General features: G+C 36.7%; 1 protein-coding gene across 1 annotated transcript in view; it reads right to left on the minus strand.

The window, feature by feature from the left end:
• Nucleotides 1-23,518, minus strand: part of FNDC3A (fibronectin type III domain containing 3A) — a 144,418-nt gene that overhangs the window by 86,139 nt on the left and 34,761 nt on the right. Inside the window, exon 3 of the mRNA XM_047079627.1 lies at nucleotides 13,804-13,879. Coding sequence (XP_046935583.1) covers nucleotides 13,804-13,879 — 76 coding nt within the window. The remainder of the gene's footprint in view (nucleotides 1-13,803; nucleotides 13,880-23,518) is intronic.

Consider the following 23,518-nt stretch of genomic DNA (forward strand, 5'->3'; position numbering starts at 1 on the left):
CTGTGCACATGCAATAACAAGAAAAGTGGAATGACCTTTTATTATTAATTACTGTAGAATATATCTGAATGTATCAAACATTTAAAAATATCTAATGTAACTTAATCCTATGTATATATCTATATACATTTATCTGACAAACATAGCTGACATGGCTTCCTTTGGGCCAAGATCACTGACTAAAAAGCTCAAAAATCCAATTCTGCTGGTGGACAAAGAATAAGAATAGAGAGAAAATTCCAAAGGGACAAGTGAAAAGTTGCTGGGGAAAGGTAAATAAATATTTTTTGGGTAAAGGGAAAGAAGGGAAAAAAAAGGGGGGGGGGAAGAAGGGAGGTGGACGTTTCTTACTTACAGCACTTGTTTTATTTACTTAAAATGCTATTTTTATTTTTTTTATTAATTTTTTTTTTAACATTTATTTTTTGAGAGACAGAGAGAGAGAGAGTGAGCAGGGGAGTGGCAGAGAGAGAGGGAGTCACAGAATCTGAAGCAGGCTCCAGGGTCTGAGCTGTCAGCACAGAGCCCAACACGGGGCTTGAACTCATGAACCACGAGATCATGACTTGAGCTGAAGTCAGGTGCTTAACCAACTGAGCCACCCAGGTGCCCGGAATAAAATGCTATTTTTAATAGGAAGTACATTTACAAGATTCAAAAATGAAAAATGTAAAAAAGTATAGAGAGAAAATCTTCATTCTATCCTTGTTCCCCACTTCATGCACTACCACCCCACAGGTAAACACTGTACTTACTTTTAGAGGATCTTTCAAGATTTATTATTATTCTGTACTCTGTGGCATTTATTCATAACTTTCCAAAATTGTTTGCAACTAAGCTATGGTCAATTAGAATGTGAGAAGTGATCTGCATAATCTCCAGGGTATGTCTTTAAAGAAGAGGGTGTATCTTAAATCTCTTTTTCTCTTCCCCTTTTGCATTTAGTCTGGGACACAGACATGGTGTTGAGCCAGCTTGGTTCATGCAGATGAGCACAATATCCTAGGGATGGCAGACTTAGTGGTTTTAAAAACTTTTAAAACTTAGTGGTTTTAAAAACATCCATTTATTAGTTCACAGTTCTGTAGTTCAGAAGTCTGGGCACAGTATGACTAAGTTCCCTGTTCAAGGTACATAAGGTGAAAATCAAAGTGTTGGTTAGGGTGTGTTCTCATATGGGGGTTGTGGAAGAATTCAGATTCTTACTGTTGTAGGACCAAGACCCTCATTTCATTGCTGGCCATTGGCTTTCTGGAAGCCACTCTCAGCTAGAGGCCACATTCTTTGCCACATGGTCCTTTCCTGAATCTCTTACTTCTAGAAGAGTCCAGTCCCTTTTTTAAAGGTTGACCTGATTAGTTGAGGTTCACCCCAGATCACCTCTCTTAAGTCAGCTGCACTGTATAATATAACCTAATTATGGAAGTAAAATTCATCATATTCATGGTCCCAGGTGTGTACAATAGGGGGCAATGACCTTGAGGGCTATCTTACAATTCTATCTACCACATCTTTTAAATTTTTTTATTTTACATTTATTTATTTTTAAGAGATAGAGTGAGACAAAGTGAGAGTAGAGGTGGGGAAGAGAGAGAGGGAGACACAGAATCCGAAGCAGGCTCCAGGCTCTGAGCTGTCAGTACACAGCCTGACGCGGGGCTTGAACCCACAAACCGTGAGATCATGACCTGAGCTGAAGTCAGACGCTTAATCGACTGAGCCACCCAGGCGTCCCTCTACCACATCATTTAAATTCTGGCTTCAGGTATCTTACATACTTTTTTTTTTTTTTTTTTGGTAAAAATGAAAGTTTTTAAAATTTATTTTTGAAATTTGTGGCTAAAATATGGATAAAATTAACCATTTTAACTATTTTCAAGTGTACAACTTAGGGCATTAAGAAGACTGTTGTGCAATAATTATCACCATCAAAAAAATTACTATCATCCATCTCCAGACCTTTGTTATCTTTAAAACTGAAACTCTGTACTCATTAAACAGTAATTCCTCATCTCTCTACCTTGCCCCCCTAGCAATCACCATTCTACTTTCAGCCTCTATGAATCTGACTAAGAGGAATCTTAAGTATTTGTCCTTTTGTGACTGGCTTATTTTACTTATATGCTACATATTTTTGAACTCCTATCTTAATATACATCAAAAAAGATTGAGGAGGGGGCACCTGGGTGGCTCAGCTGGCTGAGCGTCTGACTTTGGTTCAGGTCGTGATCTTGCGGCTCATGAGTTCGAGCCCCACATCAGACTCACTGCTGTCAGCTCAGAGCCCACTTCAGATCCTCTGTCCCCCTCTCTCTGCTCCTCTCCCACTCTCTCTCTCTCTCTCTCTCTCTCTCTCTCTCAAAAATAAACACAACAAAACAAAAAGACTGAAGATGGGTTGCCAGGGAGATAGGAGAAAAACCAGGAGAATATGTAAACTATAAAAGGAAAAGTCAAGAGAATAATGTTCCAAGGGGGGAATAAATAATACAGTGTGAAATCCTGCTAGAGAGGTTAAGTATGATGAGATCCAAGACCACTCATATTAGTAACAGAGATGTTACTAGTGACCTTCACAAAAGTGTAGCAGTAATTCTCTAGCAGTACTAGTATTATACAATCACCGTGGTTACTACCTATTGTTGATTATCTTCCCATGCTAGGAGGATTCTGAGTCAAGCTGTGATATACAAAGCTAAATAAAATCAATATAGCCCCAAAACAATCCCTTTGGCCTCAGTTTCCAAGTCATTTCATGATGAAATGGGATTTTAAACAAGTACTTCAGGGGAAAACACAGGTAGTACAAAAAAATAAGGGATAACCTATATGTTGTACCTAATTATCTACTGAGATCATTTATTCAATTAAATATTTACTGAGTGCCTACACAGTGCCAGGAATAGACTTCATTATAACTGCACATTTCCTCAGTTGTTTCATATACAAAAGGCTAAAAATGTTCAGTAAAGACAGTATGTTTATTGGGCTAATCTTAACCTAAGCAAACAAATAATGATGCTAATTTTAATCAAAGACCAATGGATATTTGATCCTAATAAAAATCCAATCATAATAATCTAGGGAGAAGCAAATATCTGAGAAATTAGGAACAGATAGCAAAATTTCTTCTATAGAAAGTGTATTATTTCTATTTTTCTATTTCCTAAATATAACTACTTTTAAACAAAAATAACTGACCACATAGTCATTAATTTTTAAAAACCATAGCAACCTCTCCCTCATGAAAGCACGTTACCATTTTCTTTAACTTAGACATACATTTTTTTACAAGCATTTAGAATTATGTATTCAAAAGGCAGCTTTAAAAATCAAACTAAGCAGACACTGTTTTACATATGTAGTTCTTAAGAGTTAAAAATCTGCTTAAAGATCTTTTAGCTCTTCTTCTACTTCTGACTCTAATTAATTAAAGTAGCTATATTCATTTTTCATTCTTTCCTTTAAAATTGTCTAATCTTCCCATACTTTCCATTATAAGTCAATCTGTTCTTATCTTCTTCATTTCCCACCTTGTAATCTACCTTTAATAAGTGGCTTCTTTCCTAAAAGGGAAAACAGGGTCACTTGAAGGGGAGAGAGAATTGTACCCAAAATAAACATTTTATATTCATATTTGTCTATTTAATAAAACATCATTTTGTGAGGCCAGCTCAGAGAAGGCATAGATCCCAAAAGACTCATTTTAGTCACTAACCAATATAAAAAGTATCAGAATGCAACAGGCTTATAAATACTTATTGAGAAGTTAATACAAGCTATTGCACATATCTGTATTTCTGGGTCTTAATTTCCTTTTGCCATTATTCATTAGAATTTTTTTAATCAAGATTTTTGTCACTTATTTTAAAAGAACTTACTAAACTGGTTTAGATTTTCTATTTCCAGAAGAATAACTTTAACAGTGATATTTTATTCATTAGGAACATAAAGAACTGAGGACAACTGAATTTGCCTATATTTTCCTTTTTGGCATCAATGTTGCAATTTTCTCTTCACTAAGTCATATATAATATGGTTTCTCTCAAAAAGTAGCACTTAATAGCTTTTAGGGACAACCTGGGACTATTACACAATGTACTTAGGATGAGTCATAGTCATTCACTTAACCTAAAATGGGCTGGATTTATGAATGGATGATCTGCTATGATTCATTTTTACAAACAAGACTCATTAATGTTTCAAAACTAGTATTTTAAGACTCTCTACTAGAACTGCTGTTTTTATCTTGGGAGAGGAATTGTAAGTGGTAAAGTCTTTAATAAAATAATGTTACTTTCTACCAGTATGAAAATAGTTGCCTTTGAAAATAAAATGCTTTATTTTCTAAGGGTGGTTAGGATTTTATAAGTAATATATAAAGGACCTAACTTTTCCATGGTTTAGTTTGTTAAATTGTAAAATAATGCCTACTTACATAGGAATAAGAATCTACTACACATGGTTTCTACTTGAGTTATTTATAGTTTCTGTAGAACCTAAAGAACTTGGTTAAATTCAGTCAGATTTGTAGTGATAGAAAGTCAGTAGGCCAAAGAAAATCAGTGGTCTTATAAAAAAACTCATAGAATATTGATCTCCCTATTATTAAAATATATTTAAGATACAGCATAAGATACTGGCATAGTTACATATGCCTAAAAACTTGAACAGTGGAAACTTAATCAAATTTGCACTTGCCCACCCTTATTTCACATACGTGCAAAATAATGACCAGAATTTAAGTAGTCTACCCAAAGCTACAGAATCTTAAAATTTTAGACTCATGAAGAACCTTAAAGGGCATCAACTCCAACCATCCAGTCAAAAGAAATTAAACCTCCTCTCTAATAGCCCCATCACGTGAAGAGCCAGCATATGTATTACCAACTACAAAGATGGATGGAAACTGATCACTCCTGAGCCTTTTGGGCAGTTCTGTTTACTACAAAGATCTTTCTCATACTGAGCTAAATCTGTTTTCCTAGAATTGTGCCCATTGGTCCTAGAACCCAGGTGGACTTACTCTCAGACCTGTACCTGTAACAATGAACCATTAATTCGTTCACATACCTTATTATTTCTTTGAAGTTCTATTGTGAATTTAGGAAGAAAAGTTATAGGTACAGTTATTTCATGCTGCTAGTTATAGTAACTGTACAATGATATATAAAACAATAGACATTTAACTTCTAATAAATTTCAGAGGTACTTTTAATACCAAACCCTGACATATCTAACAAGAGTCAAGGGGGCTGAGGCATAGTTTGTATACATGTCTTGGGGATTCCAGGATATCACAGCAGATCAACTAGGAGTTCCACTTGCATCAGAACTCCATCTTCCTCTTCCTTCCCTGACAAAGACATTCTGAGAGAAAAGGGCTTTGATTAGATCTGATGGGCATAAGAGATTCTGACAAGAACACAGAGAAGAACAAGTCCAGGAATTCCAACTTCTGGAGGGCAGAGAACTCACTCTTAGGTAACAGAGTTGGGATTAATGGAATACAGGGCTTATCAGTATTTAATAAAATACTGTATTTATTAAGGACCTCAAAAGTCATCTGGCTCAGTTCAGGAGAACTTGCTAAAAAATGCTCTGCAAAGGAGATCACAAATATGAAAGAGCAGACTAACTGTAAGGAAGGTAGATATTTGGTTATACTCACCATGATCCCAGAGCACACAGAGAAGAACAAAGTAGTACCTACTAGTTGGGACAAACCTCTTAACTTCAAAAACCCCTCTAATGGCAGGAAGAGTCAGGATGAGGGGCATGAGAAGACAAGGTGAGAATAGAAAAGCAGTGATGAACAGAAGCAACCGTGAAGAGAACAAAAGAGGGAACAGAAGTGTCAATAATAACTGCAGCAGGAGCAACAGTATTAGTCACTTCTTGAATGAGGTGACAGCAGAAGAAACAAGAGTCAAATAATCCCCTACTGGGGTTTCCCATGTAGAATGGAAAGCAACATCAGCAGCAACAATGGTGAGAAAACATCAGTAACTGCTGAGAAGTTGCACACAGTCGCTTGGAAGAAAAAGGAAAACAGCAGGACTTGGGAGGTGGAGCTTGACGTCACACTAACTCTAGTGGTAAAGGGGCTCAGAATCAACGTATTCTTAGATTGCTATGTTATTGGCTTCCCTAAGTAAGCTATGAGAAAGCAAATGTTAATACTTCTCAACAAACTTGAATTCACCTTGACACTTTTTCTACACATAGGAATCAAATCGTAAGAAAATAAGCAGAAATCCAGGATGGTCGAATGATCAACATCCTGGCATTATCTTTGGTTCACTTTTTACATATTTAAGTTAACATGTCCACATTACTTTATAATCTTAACTGGTGCTCATGTTGAAGACTCTGATACACTAAAATACCCCTAAGTATAAAAGTATATTTTTGGTTGACAGTACTTAGCAAGGCAAACAAGTATACTGATATACTTAAAAATATTTTAGCAGTAAATTTCAATAAATATTGACAGCATGCCCACTAAAGTTAAAGTTAAAGTTAAAGGCATTATTTTAGCACAGAAAATCAGAGATGAAAAAGAGCCAATTTCTATCATTAAGGAAACCAAACAGAAGGAAGCTAATAATCCTTGAACACTTCAATGTTTTATGTACCACGATAAAGATAGCATCATTGTTCCTGCCCCTATAAGCTTCAGAAGGTTAGTGAAAGTTTCTCCCTCAAGTGTTTATTTCATTAGGAATGAGGATTATTAATACATTACAAGTTGGCATCCTGTTCACAGGTCTGCTTTGAGCAATAACCATTCACTAGCTCAACTACTTTATGAAATATGCCCAGGCACAGATATACTTGTTAAATTTCAGGCTCCCCGTCAGTGTGCTCGTTCCCAAAATTAAAGAGATCTCAGTTTAACTAAGAGGTAATTTTGGAATCAAAGAATCTTTAGTTAAATACTGGAGTTTACCCAATCAAACTTCTTTTCTATGTAAGAATTACTTTCATAATACCACCCAACCCAATGCATGAGCACATACAATGATGGGACTCAGGTGTGACAAAGCAATGACTCCATTTTTTTTAAAAGTAATTTTTTTTTTTTAATTTTTTTTTTCAACGTTTATTTATTTTTGGGACAGAGAGAGACAGAGCATGAACGGGGGAGGGGCAGAGAGAGAGGGAGACACAGAATCGGAAACAGGCTTCAGGCTCTGAGCCATCAGCCCAGAGCCTGACGCGGGGCTCGAACTCCCGGACCGTGAGATCGTGACCTGGTTGAAGTCGGACGCTTAACCGACTGCGCCACCCAGGCGCCCCTCAATGACTCCATTTTTATAGAACCATAATTTTTGGACAGTTCTTCCCTGTCAAAATTTGCTTCCCTGCAACTCTCATCTGTCAGTCTAAAATTTTCCCTCTAAAAGTACTGAGAACAAGGTCTTCAAGTCACAGCTCTCTTCTAGGTTAAACATCCTTCAAGTATTTTTATAGTCTTTTATAAGAATAATTTCTTGACTGTATGCTCTCCTGGCTGCCTTCCTGGGTTCAATCTCAGTTTGTCAATACTTCTTTCAAAATATGTTAAAAGGATACCATCTAACCAGAGTAATATGCCAACTGTTTTGAACTTGCCTGCATCAGGGGAGCTGATGTCCTGCTTCAGGTGAGCATGCACCCCGCTCCAGGTAAGCATGAGCCCCACTTCAGGTGAGCCCCACTCTCCCCACTCCTCCACCCCTCATGGGATTCTCTGTGTCCCTTGCTCACTTGCATCCTCTAAAACAAAACAAAACAAAACAAAACAAAACAAAACAAAACAAAACACCAAAAAAACCCATCTAAGTCCTAGGGGCACCTGGGTGGCTCACTCGGTTAAGTGTCTTTTATTTTTTTTTTTTAAGTTCATTTATTTATCTTGAGAGACAGAAAGCACACACAAGCAGGGGAAGGGCAGAGATGGGGGTGGGGGGTGGGGGTGGGGAGAGAGAGAGAGAGAGAGAGAGAATCCCAAGCAGGCTCTGTTCTGGTAGTGTGGAGCTTGAACCCATTAACTGTGACCTGAGCTCAAACCAAGAGTCAGACACTTGGGGCATCTGGGTGTCTCAGTCAGTTAAGCGTCTGACTCTTGGTTTTGGTTCAGGTCATAGTCTCACAGGTTCCTGAGATCAAGCCCTGCATTGGGCTCTACAATGACAGTGCTCCCCTGCTTGCATACACACACTCTCTCTCTCTCTCTCAAAAAATAAATAAATAAGCTTAAAAATTTTCTTTAAAATACTCAAGTTCTATTCATAATGTTAAGTCTTCCTTTCTGGATAAGTCTTCCTTTCTGGATAAGTCTATCCAGTAGTGGATACTGTCATTTGTCTTGGTGCATAGACTCTGAAACCCCTTTGTAGGTTGAAGGAGCTGACTTGGTGCAAGGTAAAGACCACACTGGTCCTATGGGTGCTGATAACCTAGAAGGCAGTGGTTGGTAGCACAAGATTCCTGTGGCAGAAGTGGCATCTGTACTACAAGCAAGTAATATTGAGTTCTTAGTGAAGAAAGGGCACTCTTGGCACTGATGAGGACTTCTTAATCAGACCAGTTTTGTAGTATAGTTTTGGGGCATTGTTCCTGAAGATTAGCCTTGAGTCTGGTTCTCTAGTCCTCCCATAAATTCTCTGAGACACAGAATATCATTTTCTTGGGCCGCCTGGATGGCTCAGTCAAGTTAAGTGTCCAACTCTTGACTTTGGTTCAGGCCTGCTTGGGATTCTCTCTTTCCCTCTCTCTCTGCCCCTCTCCCACTTGCATGTGCACCTCTCTCTCTCTCTCTCCCCACCAAAATAAACACTAAAAAAAAAAAAAAAAAAAGGAAAAAAAAGTATCATTTTCTTAATCATTCTCAAAAAATTTGAAACAGTAAGTTTTGCCAAAAAAATTGCATGTCTAGCAGGTACAAAGAACTTTCTTCCCTGACCATTTGAAAGGAAACTGCTGACATGATGGCCCATCACCTATGGAATACTTTCATATGCATTTCGTATAAGGACATTCTCTGATATAACACAACCATCAAAACCAGAAAATTAACACTGATACCTCATTACTATCTGTTACAGATTGAACTGTGTTTCCTAAAAAAGATATGCTTCTGTACCAGCACCTCAGAATGCAGTTTTATTTGGGAATGAGGTCATTGCAAATAAAATTGGTTAAGATGAGGTCATGTTGGAGTAGAATGGAACCCCAATCCAACATGGTATCCTTATAAGAAGACAGCCATGTGAAGACACAGAGACACAGGGAGAATGCCATGTGAAGATGGAAACAGATGAAAATGATGCCTTTAAAGCCAAGAAACCCCAAGGATTGCTGGCCGTCACCAGCAAGTAGAAGAGAGGCATGAATTCTCCCTCAGAAAGAATCGATTCTGCTGACATCTTGATCTTGCACTTCTAGCCTCTACAACTATGGGACATTAAACTTCTGTTGTTTTAAGTCACCCAGTTTGTGTTACTTTGTTATGGCAGCCCTAAGAAACTAATAAACCATCTAATTTTCAAATCCCATTCAAGATTCACCAATTGTCCCAATAATGTGCTTTCTAGCAAAAGCATCTAGTTCAGGTTCACATGTTGTATTTAGTTGGCATGTCCCTTCAGTCTATCAGTCTGAACAGTTCCTCAGTCTTTCCTGGACTTTCACAGTCTTCACCTGTGAAGATTAAGGGTTATTTTACAGAATGTCTCTTGATTTGGGTTTGTCTATTATTTCCTTGTGTTTAGATTCAGATTATGCATTTGTGGCAGAAATATCACAGAAGAGACATCATGTTCCTCCTAATGTATCATTATCAGGTAGCACACAATTTTGATTCCTGCCATTACTGAAGACATACAATTTCATCACTTGATTAAAATGGTGCCTGCCAGGCTTCTCCACTGATATATATATATATATATATATATATATATATATATATATATATATATATATCCTTCAAGTCGGTCACTATATCCTTTTGACATGTCTCCACCCATTTTGCAATCTTCCCTCTTTCTGGGGTAACAATATGTTCCATTCTCATCTTGTACTTTCTCTGCCCCAGACCCAGAATCAGGAATGTCTGATTTTTCTGATTCAACTGCCAGCAGGATTCATTCTAGTCTCTTCCCTTTCCACACCTAAAATTCCTTCTTAGATAGTAAGAAACCCAGGTCTCTCATCATTCTTAACAGAACTGTTTCTTTAATTAGTCCCCCTGTGTGTGTCATCAATCTTCCATCTCTGCCACCACTCCTGCCCTCCACTCTGTCCCCCGGCATGTATGGCCTTATCCTACTCAGGGTCTAATGCCCCACATTGAGCCCACCCCACCCTCTAACAACCCTCTATGTAGGTGTCCTTTGCTCCTTGGCTCCATGTCACCACGCACAAGCTCTAACAACCTGTGCTGGACTACCCACTCCACTTTTGTGTATATTCTCTTTTTACCATATTTGGGCTCTGATTCCCCACACTAGGCCATTCTACCCTTCAGCCCATCATGTGGACTACTTCTTTCCTCTGCTTGGGCTCTGATACACCAGGTTATTCCTCTATGGGGATGCCCTCCTCACCTCACTCAGGTTCTCATTTCCTATGTTAGGCTGTCCCCCATGTGTGGATGGGTGCTTCCTGGGGTTTGATATCTCCTGCCATGCCAAAGAGATACCCTCCTCACTACACCCAGGATCTGATTCTCCTTGCTGGATTCTACCCTCTACCTCCCATGTAGACATTTTCCTCACCTCATTTGGGCTCTGACACCTCAAACCAAGTCACCTCCTATCCCACGAATGCCCTCACACTGTTTGGGCTCTGACTCTTCTTGATGAGTACCTCCAATGTATGGACACTTTCATTACCCTGCTGGGGCTGGGACACCCCATGCCAGGCCATCCCTCTGTGGAGGCCCTCCACACCGTCCTCTGTGTGGATGTCTTTTTTACGTGACTTGGGCTTTGTCTACTAAGGACCACCTCCATCGTGTGAATGGTCTGACTCTACTGGGGCTCTGACAACACATGTCAGGCTACCCTTCCACACAGATGACCTCCTCATTCTCAGCTCTGACTCCCTACATCAGGTTGCCTTCACCTGTAGGTACTCTCACTTTATTCTGGCACTGATTCCCTATGCCGGACTGCTTCACTGTATTGATGACTTCTTTATCCTGCTGAGATTCTTACATCCCACACCAGGCCACCCCTTCTTGATGATACGCTCATCAGCCTGCTTAGACTCTGAGTCCCTATATCACGACACTTTGCTGTGTGAATTCTCTCCTCACTCTGGGCTCTAACTCTCTGCACTTGGCTGTTCTCATATGGATGAACTCTTCACCCAATTTAGGCTCTGACACCCCACTTGGGCACTGCAGCTCATCTCTGCCACTCCTATCAATGCAGTGCTGCTGAAAACTAAATATATTCCCCCCAAAATTCATATGTTGAAATCCTAACCCCAATGTGACGGTATTAGGAAATAGGGTCATTGAGAGGTGATGAACTCATGAGAGTGGAGCCCTCATAAATGGGATCAGGCACCCTCACAAATGGGATTAAGCCAAATGTTTATTAATTTACACTGGAAATAATCCCAGTTTTTTAGGTTTCATTACAGAGGTTTTCTTTTATTGGTCTAGTGACTGTGAAGAGAAAAGTTTTCCTAACCTGATGGCCTTAGAGCCAAGGATCCTAATTTACTCTGAGCTTCACTGGCATATGATTTTTCTCCCTTAAGGCTTTCTTCTTTGTTATCTGTTGCCTCCACACTGAATTCTACTCTTACCTTTTACCTAGCTCTAGAACTAGTACAGGAAGATGTCTGTTACATAATAAAAACTAGTGATAGCAAAGGGGAAGAAAAGGAGAAGATGAGCTCCCAGTAGTCCTTAGTCTTTTCTTGTCCTGTCTTCTCTTGCTTGGAGTGAGAGCATGATGGTCTTTAGAAAAACTTCACCCCAAGCCCTCATTCACTATCAGTCCTTCCACATTCATCCTGTCTTTTAATTTTGAAAAACAAAAACATGAAAAGGGGAAAGCTTTTTACCTTCTTTACGGTTCCCCTTTTTCTATTCTGTGTTTTTAAAAACTCTGCCCAGTAATTTTAAAACAAAGAGTCCACTCTTATAATCTGTCATACAGAGAGGAGTCTCGCTTTTCTACTGAAGCAAAGAAATTTATCTCTGCATAAAAGTATCTTCACATGGTAGTCAGTTCCTACTATTAAGAGACTATTGGGGTGCCTGGGTGCTCAGTTGGTTGAGTGTCTGACTTAGGCTCAGGTCATGATCTTGTGGTTTGCAAGTTTGAGCCCTATGTCGGGCTCTGTGCTGATAGCTCAGAGCCTGGAGCCTGCTTCCAATTCTGTGTCTCCCACTCTCTCTCTCTCCCCTTCCCCTGTTCATGCTCTGTCTCTCAATAATAAATAAACGTTAAAAAAAATTAAAAAAAAAAGACTATTAATACTACAGGCACATTATAAATTAAATAGGCTATTCGGGTCCTGCCAGTCTTTACCTGCCAGTTAGGATTTTATAAAAAATAATTCTATTTTTATACTGGCTAACTCTTAGAATGTAAGTTTCTAATAGAGCTATGTCTTAGGTTTATTTGTACATTTCTTCAACTTGTTTTCAATAAATATTGTTTATGATGGAAGCATTTTAACTAATACAACATCTTTTCAAACACATCTGCAAATGAGGATACTCATTACCATTATAGTGTGACTTAAAATACAAAAACTGCTAAACACAGTTAGATAACCAGACTTTGAATTTTAAATAACTTTTATTTATTTATTTATTTTTAATGTTTATTTTATTTTGAGAGACAGAGCACAAGCAGGGGAGGAGCAGAGAGATGGAGAGAGAGAGAGAGAATTTCAAGCAGGCTCTGCACTGCCAGCACAGAGCCTGAATGCAGTACTTGAACTCACAAACCATAAGATCATGACCTGAGCCAAAATCAGGAGTTGGACGCTTAACCATTTGAGCCACCCAGGCACCCCAAGTAACTTCTATTTTAAAAGTTAATTTATAACTATAATTTGTGAATTTCCTTCCTTATAAAATCAATTAAACTGCAATGTGCTGATAGAGATTAAATGACATGCAAAAGTTCTATATAGCTAGTAAGTTAGCAGAGTTGGGATTTAAACCCAGGTTCTCTGATACCAAAGTCAGTGATCTTTTTACTGCTCTTCTCTTTAGAGTGGTGGTTCTTCTGTACGCCTCCCCTGGAACATATGGTAATATCTGGAGACGTTTTAGTTTGTCATAAATGTGGTGTGTGGCAGGGTGGCTAGTGACTTTACAAAAAAAATTCTTTTAAAGATAAGATCTGAACTTGGTATTGAAGCATTGGTAGGATTTGGATAGGCTAGAGATGGTGGAGATAAGGGCGGATTCTAGATAAGAATAGTACAGAAAATACAAGACAGGTTCAAGAAGACAATGAATAAGCCAACTTAGCAAGATAAAGGGAAACAATATTAAAGGGAAAGGGAAAGCAACACTAGAAACATGAAATAATCTTTTAGAAAGACTAATAAGGAATTTGAACTGGGTTCAATGAAGATTTTTGAGAAGGGGAATGTAAGACTAATCAAGAAACCAGGGAAAAGAGACTGATTAGGATACTACTGCAATACCATAAGGTATTCAGAGTTTGTGAGCTGGTGTGGTAGTGGTAGTGAGAAAGAAAAGAAGAAACCATAAACATATACACCTTTATGTATTATAAATTTCTGTCATCTCAAATGATAACAAATTACCATTCTTACCTGTAATGCATTGAAACTGTCCATCTTCTCTTCTTATTGTAAATGCTTCCCCTGGGTTAACTTGTACCAGAATAACCTTTAAATGAGGCAAAGAAGTATTAATCAGAACAAAATAATCAAATAATAGAGCAAATAATAACAATCAAGACTATATATAAAACAGTATTACATATTTGCCAGAACAGTAGATGTGAGCTATTTAACCTTATGACACTGGGAAGGAAAATGGGATTACACATTTTACACGTTTGTTAAAGTATTACTTCAGTTTTCTGGAGATTTAAGCCAAAAGTAAGGGAATAAACAAATACAGTGGCACACTTTTATTGGAAAGGCAATAAACTTTACTCTGAAACACAGATGGAGTCAAACCACAGAATATTTGGCTCATCTATCCTTAGTTCATTAGTTGCTAAGTATTTCATTTCTTAAAAGATAAAGTATAAAGTGATAAGCAGAGCTTGAGATGAGCATACTTGACTTAGTAGGACATCTCAAGTTATATTTTGGAATTTGTTAAATTAATCTCACCTTTTTTTTTCATTATAAAGATTATACACCCTAATTTTATGACATTTGAAAAACAGAAAACTGGAACAAAAAATCTGACGTCCTTCTATCTTACAATAAACACTGTTAACATTTTGATAAATTTCTTAATCTTGTTCCCTATGCATAGGCTTAGTTTCCCCCCTTAATATACATACATACGTATATACATATTTATATATATGTATATATGTAAGAACTCCAATTTGGTATCTTTTTTTTTTATTTTTTTTATTTTTTATTTAAAAAAAAAATTTTTTTTTTCAACGTTTATTTATTTGTGGGACAGAGAGAGACAGAGCATGAACGGGGGAGGGGCAGAGAGAGAGGGAGACACAGAATCGGAAACAGGCTCCAGGCTCTGAGCCATCAGCCCAGAGCCTGACGCGGGGCTCGAACTCACGGACCGCGAGATCGTGACCTGGCTGAAGTCGGACGCTCAACCGACTGCGCCACCCAGGCGCCCCAATTTGGTATCTTTTAATGTTTAATATTTTAAAAAGATTTTTCCATGCTATTAACCACTCCAATGACCACGCCATAAACTACTTAACCATTTTCTTAATGTAAGGAATTTGGGTAGCTTTCAATTTTTCCATTATTAAAAAAACAACACTGAAGTGAACATTTTGGTATATAGTTTTCCCCTCTTAAATCCATTTCCGGTTAATTTTTGTGAATGGTGTACAGTATGGGTCTAGTTTCATTCTTTTACATGTGAACATTCCAATTTTCCCAGCATCGTTTATTGAAGAGACCGTCTTTTCTGCACTGAGTATTCTTGGCTTCCTTTTCAAATGTTAGCTGACCATACATGCATAGGTTTATTTATGGGCTTTCAATTCTCTTCCTTTGGTCCTTTCTGTTTTATGCCAGAACTTTTAATTACTATAGCTTTACAATACACATGGAACTCAGGAAGTATGATGCCTCCTACTTTGTCCTTCTTTTTCAGGACTGTTTCAGATATTCATGGGTCTTTTGTGGTTCCATACAAATTTTAGCAGTGTCTTCTCTACTTCCGTAAAAAAAAATTCCATTGGAATTTTGATGGGGATTACCCTGAATCTAAAGATGGCTGTAGACAGTATGGACATTTTAACAATACTAATTCTTCCAATCCATGAACATGGGATACCTTTCCATTTATTTGTGTGTTCTTCGATTTCTTTCATCAAAGTTTTGTAGTTTTCAGTGTAGAGATCTTTCACCTTCTTGGTTAATATTTCAGGCAAAGATTGAAAGACCCTCATTTCAAGGGAAGTAGGTAGGAAGAAAAGTAGGGTGAATGGAAAACAAAATAAATTGTTAGAAATAATCCAAATATATTAATAAAATAAATATAAATGGACTAAGTTTGCCTATTAAAAAGAGTAAATAAATTAGATTAAAAGAAGTTAGAGAGAAAATGCCAAACCTACTATTTTGGTGGTCTATTTTAATACTTTTCTCAGTGATTAACAGAACAGGTAGATGATAATTATCAAGGATATGGAAGACCTTAACAACACCATTGATAATCTTGATTTGGTGGCCATGTAAAGAATATTGCACCTAACAATTAGAAAATATATATTCTTTCCAAGCACATATGGAATTGAAATGAAAATGACAAGAATGGACTATAGAGAACATCATAAATCAAGTGTCACAAATTGCAAAGAATTAATATTGTATGTCCTCTATTTGCAATTAAGTTAGAAATTTAAAAATATATTTGCAAATTTTAAAAAAGCTTCAATAATTTGTGGGTTAGGGGAAGAAATCATAATGAAAAATAGTAAATCAACAGCAGTGAAATGTAACAAAAACATTTTAAGTTAAAGCCCTGAAATAAAGGCAAAATTGTATTATCAAAAAACACAGGCCTTTAAATACTTAGAACAGACTGAAAATTAGTAAGCACCCAAGTCAATAAGTGAGAAAAGGCGTAGTTAACTCAAAGAAAGTTAAAAAAAAAAAAAAAAAGGAAACAAAAATAAGAAGAGAAATAATGAATCAGAATAAAAAGAAATGCTGGAGGATGAGAAAATAGCTTTAACAGAAATCAGAGTGAAGGATGACCAAGAGAAAAAAAAAGCAAGAGGAAAAAGTAGTCAGTCACGTTTTCTGGGCAGGGATTTTTTTCCCCTAAGGAGATTCTTGAACCTTGGGAGATTTTATGCAAGTAGATGGCTTTAAAATGCATTTTATAAAATCTAGGAACTTTAGGAACTTCTCTCTGTACACAGGTTTTATTTAGGGGGCCTGCTTCTTATTACTCCATTATCTCAAATGTTATCTCTTCAGAAAGGCCTGCCCTGACCATCAAATTCTAGGGTATGTTTATTTATTTATTTTGAGAGAGAGAGAGAGAGAGAGAGAGAGAGAGAGAATGAATGAGCAAGGGAGGGGCAGAGAGAGGAAGAAAGAGGGTCCCAAGCAGGCCCCATGCTGCCAGCACAGAGCCCAACACGGGGCTTGAACTCACAAACTGTGAGACCATGACCTGAGCTGAAACCAAGAGTCAGACACATAACCAACTTAGTCACCCAAGTGACTCTAGAATCCTACGTCACTTTATATTCATCTGCATAAATGCAGAACAATTTGTCATAACCTTATTATAAACAATAGTACAATGTGATAAGGAGAAAGAAGAGAAGAACTATGAATGATAAACTAGTTATTCTACCTGAGGTTAATTATTGCCACAAAACTGTATAATCATAATGACACAGCTTCTTAACATGTATTATCTAATTTAGTGACCACAGATATCTTATAAACAAAGTAACTCTCAGAAGTGTGACAGGTGAGGAATCCTGATAAATTATCCATCATTTTGTAATGTATGTCATGGATGCCTCTATTTGCAAAATTAGCAAATTTACAAATAGAGTATCATAAAATGATTAGTACTTCATTGGGCTATAAAAATGAAATTCTTCAGTATCTTCAAATTTCACAAAAACAAATGATTGTGCTCTTAGGTTTGTACTTATCTCAAAGGTACTGCTGGCTTCCAATCCCTAATCCCTTTATGAAATCAGAGTTCAGCCCTGACAGTTTCACTACACTCTTTCTTCTCCAGGTTTTCACTTCTTACATCCCTAATAACAGAGCTGTTGCCATGATCAAGACTCCCCTGACACAATATATCAGCCAGCCAGTTCTCTATCATTCTTTAGTGCAAATGTTGGGAACTTCTAATGCCTGGTTTGAGTTAACAGAGTCAACAGTGGGTGAAGAGTTGATAAAAGCAATTATTTGAATGTCCACCAACAGTTCAACTTCTCACATTCTGAAGAGACATGCAGAACTAGTGAACATTTTAAGTGTATTCTAAACTTAAATATTAAATACTACTAATATTTACGTTACTTAAGTAGTAAACAAACATATGCTTGAAACATGTTTTGGGTAAGATACCTAACCAAAGGGCAGATTAGCATTGACAATGACTATAGATAATACTATAAATTATTCTCACAAATAGGCTATGATGATACATGGAAATATTTATTCAAAAATGTTATATTAAAACATAACACAAAAAAGATATAATGAAAATGTCACTGATTAAAGGTCTAAATATGCTGAGTATATTCATTAATAAAGCATGTAAAAATCTCTAAGAACATAATAAAAATTTAATGCTCCCTAAACTCTTTGATAGTAAAAAGATACAAAGGCTTAGAGAAGTTATGGAAGACTGACGAAATTTTAAGGGATCAAATATAAAAATATTGGGGTGTCTGGTGGCTCAGTGGGGTAAGGGGGATGACTCTTGATTTTGGCTCAGGTCATGATCTCACAGTTTATGGGATCAAGCCCCGAGTCAGGCTGTGCACTGACAGTTCGGAGCCGGCTTGGGATTCTCTCTCTCTCTCTCTCTCTCTCTCTCTCTCTCTCTGTCCCATCCTCGCTCACACTATCTCTCAAAATAAATAAAAAATAAACTTAAAAAAATAAAAAATAATTTTAAATATAAAATTATTTACTTGGGGAAGGAAGTAAGTTTCAAAAAAAAAAGCAGAATAGCAGAAAAGACATCTCTGGAGTGAGGAAGGAAAGAAAAGGACAAAGGGGCATAGACACCAGAGACTGGAAAGTCTGACATGAATACCTCTAAACAAACCGAGTATACAGTTTTGGAAAAGTTGGAAGCTGAAGGAGACCTGAGATATCATTTAGTTTAAACCAGATTTACTTTTAAAAAGTAAACTAAGAGGTGATCATTAGTATTACTGAAAAAGTTCTTCATTTTACAAAACCATTCAACCAACTGTTCTATTATATAGTAAACTCCCAGTGCATTTACTCAATTTACATCAATTAGCCACTTACAGTGAGGCAAATTCAAATGAACATTTATAATAAAAAATATAGAACTGAGGTACCACCCTGGAATCTGAACTAATGAATAAAAGTGCCAAAATTTATTTATTTATGCTTTGTCTACACAAATAAATTTTATTTAAATGTCAGGAATAATCACTACTTAATAATATCTGTGTATATTCTAAAGGAAAAACAATAGTAAGTGAGCGATATTTTTAAAATACAATCCATATGTATAAATTATATCTTACTATCTTAATTTTCAACTGTTACTAATCACTGCTAGATACAACTTTGAAAATACTATTTTGCATTTCAAAGATAATAAAGAACTCCTTTGTCATCTGTTTCAATTTTACCTAACTGCTGTTGGTCTAAGTTTCTTACATGTAAAATGAGAATAAGAAAGTATCAATCTTATACCTGCTTCACAGCACGACTAAAGAGTATTAGATGAAAAGATGTACACTAGATAAAAGGAAAGATAACTTGCAATCACCCTGGGAACTTTTCAAAACACTGTATAGATATTTAGGTCTGTCTCCAAAGGGTGAGGAGTCTGGGATTTTCTCCCTAGTTTGAACCCCAGGGAAATAATCAATCTTTCTAATGTAATTAGTCATAAACTGCTAAGATGGCCATCTGGAAAACCATGGTATTATTTATTACTCCAGAGAGTTTCACTACTTTAAAACCTAAAGGATCAGTTAAGGTTGGTGGGGTGCTTCGCTGGCTCAATAGGTAGAGCATGTGACTCTTGATCTCGGGTTCATGAGATCAAGCCCCATGAAGGTGTGGAGGTTGCTCCTAATATTCTATAATCTCTAAAGGAAAAAACAAAAACTCCCAAGATGTTATAAGATGTTATAAGTGATTTGTTCTGTGCAGTTAACAAAAATTGAACCTTCTGAATTTAGGGAGTACTTAAGTTTAATTCTATAAAACTCTAACAGTTTAAATTGTTTATTTTGAAGAATATATACCTCATATGAAATGTTTAAGGTTATATTAATTTCTAAAAATGTTCACCTATATTTTCATAAAAAATAACTTACAAAACCAAATATAATCACTGAAAAAATAAAGAGGAAAATGTTTATGGATGGAATCAATCTTGCAGATGTAATTTAATTTTCTCCTTTCTACAAGGACATGGAACTTGGCATTCTTCATTATACATTAAGACTGACATTAAGTCAGGTCTGAGAAGAACAAAGTACCTCACATTTCTATTTCTGAAACCCAGCAGAGGTTTTAGCAGACAGAGCCAAAAAATCAACCCCAAAATCAAAAACATATATTCATGCTCTTCAATATTTACAAATGTATTATTTTGGCTATCATCTTAGTTTGCTTAGCTGCCATAACAAAGTTCCACAGACTGGGGGGGGTGCTTAAACAGAAACTTGTTCTCTCATAATTCTGGAGGCTAGAAGTTTGAGATCAAGTTGTTGGCATGGTTGGTTTCTTCTGAAGGCTCTCTCCTTGGCTTGCAGATGGTCACATTCCTCCTATGTTTTCACATGGTCTTCCCTTTATGTGTCTTTGTCCTAATATTCTCTTACAGGACACTGGTAAAAAGGAAAATTCTATTGGATTAGGGCCTTCTCTAATGACCTCATTTTAGCTTAATTACCTTTTTAAAGACCCAATCTCCAAATACAGTCACACTCTGCTGTACTGAGGGTTAGGACTACAACATATGAATTTCGGGGTGGGGTAAGAAAAACACAATTCAGCACAAACAGCAACCCTCAGATTACACAAAGCACGTGAACAAAATCCTCTGTAGCATCTAATCCTTGTCCTGTTTTTTTATTCACCTGCTTCTTCAGGCTTGCTCAAGGGTGCCAACTTAATGAGGCTGTGAGTAATAATAAAATGGAAAATCCTTTGGGCCTTGTACCCTTGAATAATAGTTAACATACCTTGAGCAATGTAATTTCCCAATCTATGACTGAAGGCTTTCAAATTAACTCAACACTCACAGGGTTATTTTGATGACTGAGTTAACATATGTCAAGTGCTTAAGACAGTGAATGGTATACAGTAAACACTATTTGTACATGTTAGCTATTGTTACTATAAGCACCATATATTTAAGTCTTAGTATTATTATTTTTATCAGTGTAGACCTGTTACTTTAAGGATCTGCCCCCAGCCTAGAAGAAGTTGATCAATTGTGACATAAGAAAGATAATATACCCAGAACACAATGTTTAAGAGATTTCTCCTGAACTGGTCTGGGACCGGCCTGCCTCTGACTTTCCATATTTTCTTGTACTGATCCTTTAGCTTTCTAGTCATCAACCTACTCTATTCCTCTCACTCCAGGGTTCCATGGTCAATAGCTTCACTCTCATTTACTGGTCTGTGACTTACTTACTATTCTCTAGCATGACTACTGATTCAGCCTTGACTTCTGCTAACTAATGTTTCCTATGTTGAACCTCCATGCCTGAGGACTTAGTCTGTAAACAAAAAATTTCTTCTTCAGGTAATTCTACTTATTCCTTCAAGATGCTGACATCCTAAAGCAGAGTTAAATTATTCCTGTAATAGGGCCCACAGCACTTTGTATATCCTCCAGTATAACACTTAGCACATAACTATATTGTTTACATGTGTCACCTCCACTACATTCGCCCTTCATAAGATGTCAATCTATTTATTTTACAGTTTTAGAGGCTACAAAAGTTGAACAAATGTTTGCTGAATTAACTACTATCCATCTCTAAATAACTCCTAAATCTTTTCCTCTGGCTTTGAGACCAAGGCTAGCTGATAAAACTTTCTGTGATGATGGAAATATTCTATATGCTGTCTGGTATATAGCCCCCTGCTACATGTACCTATACATACGGTCTGTGTGTGTACATAAGTGCTACTGAACTTTTAAAATGCAACTAGTGAAAATGATAGCCTGAATCTGCAAGCTTATTTACCTTTAATTTAATTAATTTAAATTAGTAGTTAATGGCTACCATATCAGATGGTATAATGTTAGATTTGTCAAGCTCCAAAATGACTTTTCAAACTACCTTTTCTGTATTTATTTGCCTTGATAAACTGCAGGCACCTCAACTTTCTAAATTTGAATTGATTATCTGACTTTCCTAGGAAATTAAGCTGAGAAATACATTTCATCTAAATATACTATCAACTCACAAAAAAGTCTGACTTAGTTACACATCAAAGTGTAAACTGATTTGATTATAAAAACTTTAAATCAAATTTTATTTGCATTTCACTAGACCCTGTCAATCTATAGATACAATGGCTGATGTAACATATTTCAACAAACGTTTAAATAAAGATTAATCTTTGGAAAGAAAAGGACAATTATCAAATTACTAAACATGAGTTTAGTTTTTAGTTCTATGAAGGATGATAACTTGCAAACTTAGTTAAGAATATATGCTTGATACCTGCATGTAGACAACTGAGATCTGTCAACCATCTACCCATTTAATGCATTTTTTGGCAAATAATAAATGAGCAACTAGTATATGTTAGTTTGTGGAGATGGGTATACAAGTATGAATCCATACAGGAGACAGTTACAACAATTATAATGCTAATATAGAAGAGTACAGGGTACTCTGCAAATTTTATTGACTACCTATTGCTTATTATCTCAAACTCAAAAGTTACAGAATTTAAGACTCTTTAAAAAAAAATGTTTATTTTAAGAGACAGCACATGCAAGTGCAAGTGGGGGAAGGGCAGAAGGAGAGGGAGAGACTCTCCCAAGCAGGCTCCAAGTCCAGTGTGGAGGCTATGCAGGGCTCAATCCCACGACTGTGAGATCATGAACTGAGCCCAAATCAAGAGTCAGACACTTAACCGACTGAGGAACCCAAGCCCTCTCCCCCACTTTTAAAAGTTTTTATTTATTTATTTTGAGACAGAGAGAAAGCACAAGCAAGGGAGGGGCAGAGAGAGGGAAGAGCGAGTGAGAATCCCAAACAGGCTCCGTACTGTCAGCATGGAGCCTGACATGTCGCTCCAACTCATGAACCATGAGACCTGAGCTGAAGTCAATGTTCAACCAACTGAGCCACTCAGGCACCCCCCAAGCACCCCTTGAAACTTTATCAACTATCCTATCTGTAATGTCTAAGGTAATGTCTTTCATTTCAAACATACAGAAAAGTAGAGAGTATATATCAATCAGTGTCTGGAAGCAACCAGATTTACCATGTTGCCAAATTTGTCTCAAATGCTCTTTTGAAAGAGACATGTAAGTTTACAGATCTTTCTGAATTTGGGATATCTTTCTTATCCTTAATACTTTTAATGTGAATGCTTGCATACATCCACTATTAGTATACTCCATCATTTTGTGAGTTTGTTTCTTAGTTTATATCAGCGGCATCATGTTTTACATATCTCTAATTTGCTATTTAATATTGTAATTGAGATTTATCCATAGTATAAATTCAGGCAAAGAAGTATATAGTATTCCATTGTATTAATCCTCCAAATTCTATTCATTTCTCTCATGGATATTTAGATTGTGTCCACATCTTTCATTATTACAACACAGTGCAATGAATAATCTTGCACAGGTACTCTTATACACATGCATAAGATTTTCTGCAGGATAAATATCTACAAGTACGTATGTTAGATTTTAGATGTGCACCTTTTCAGCTTTATTAAATATTGCCAGATCATTCCCCCCAAAAAGGCTGCACCAGCAGTGTATAAGGGATTACACTGATCTACGGCCTTTCTATATTGTCAGATTTCTTAATATTTTACATCCTCATTGAGGTTTTAATTTGAATTTCCCTCCTTCAAAACACAGTTCCAACCTACTTTCTTCCCCCAAATCTTT

The sequence above is a fragment of the Lynx rufus genome, unplaced genomic scaffold (assembly GCF_022079265.1).
Source record: "Lynx rufus isolate CCGP_SWC_20201006 ecotype Redwood Valley unplaced genomic scaffold, mLynRuf1.p SCAF_1, whole genome shotgun sequence".
Classification (NCBI taxonomy): Eukaryota; Metazoa; Chordata; class Mammalia; order Carnivora; family Felidae; genus Lynx; species Lynx rufus.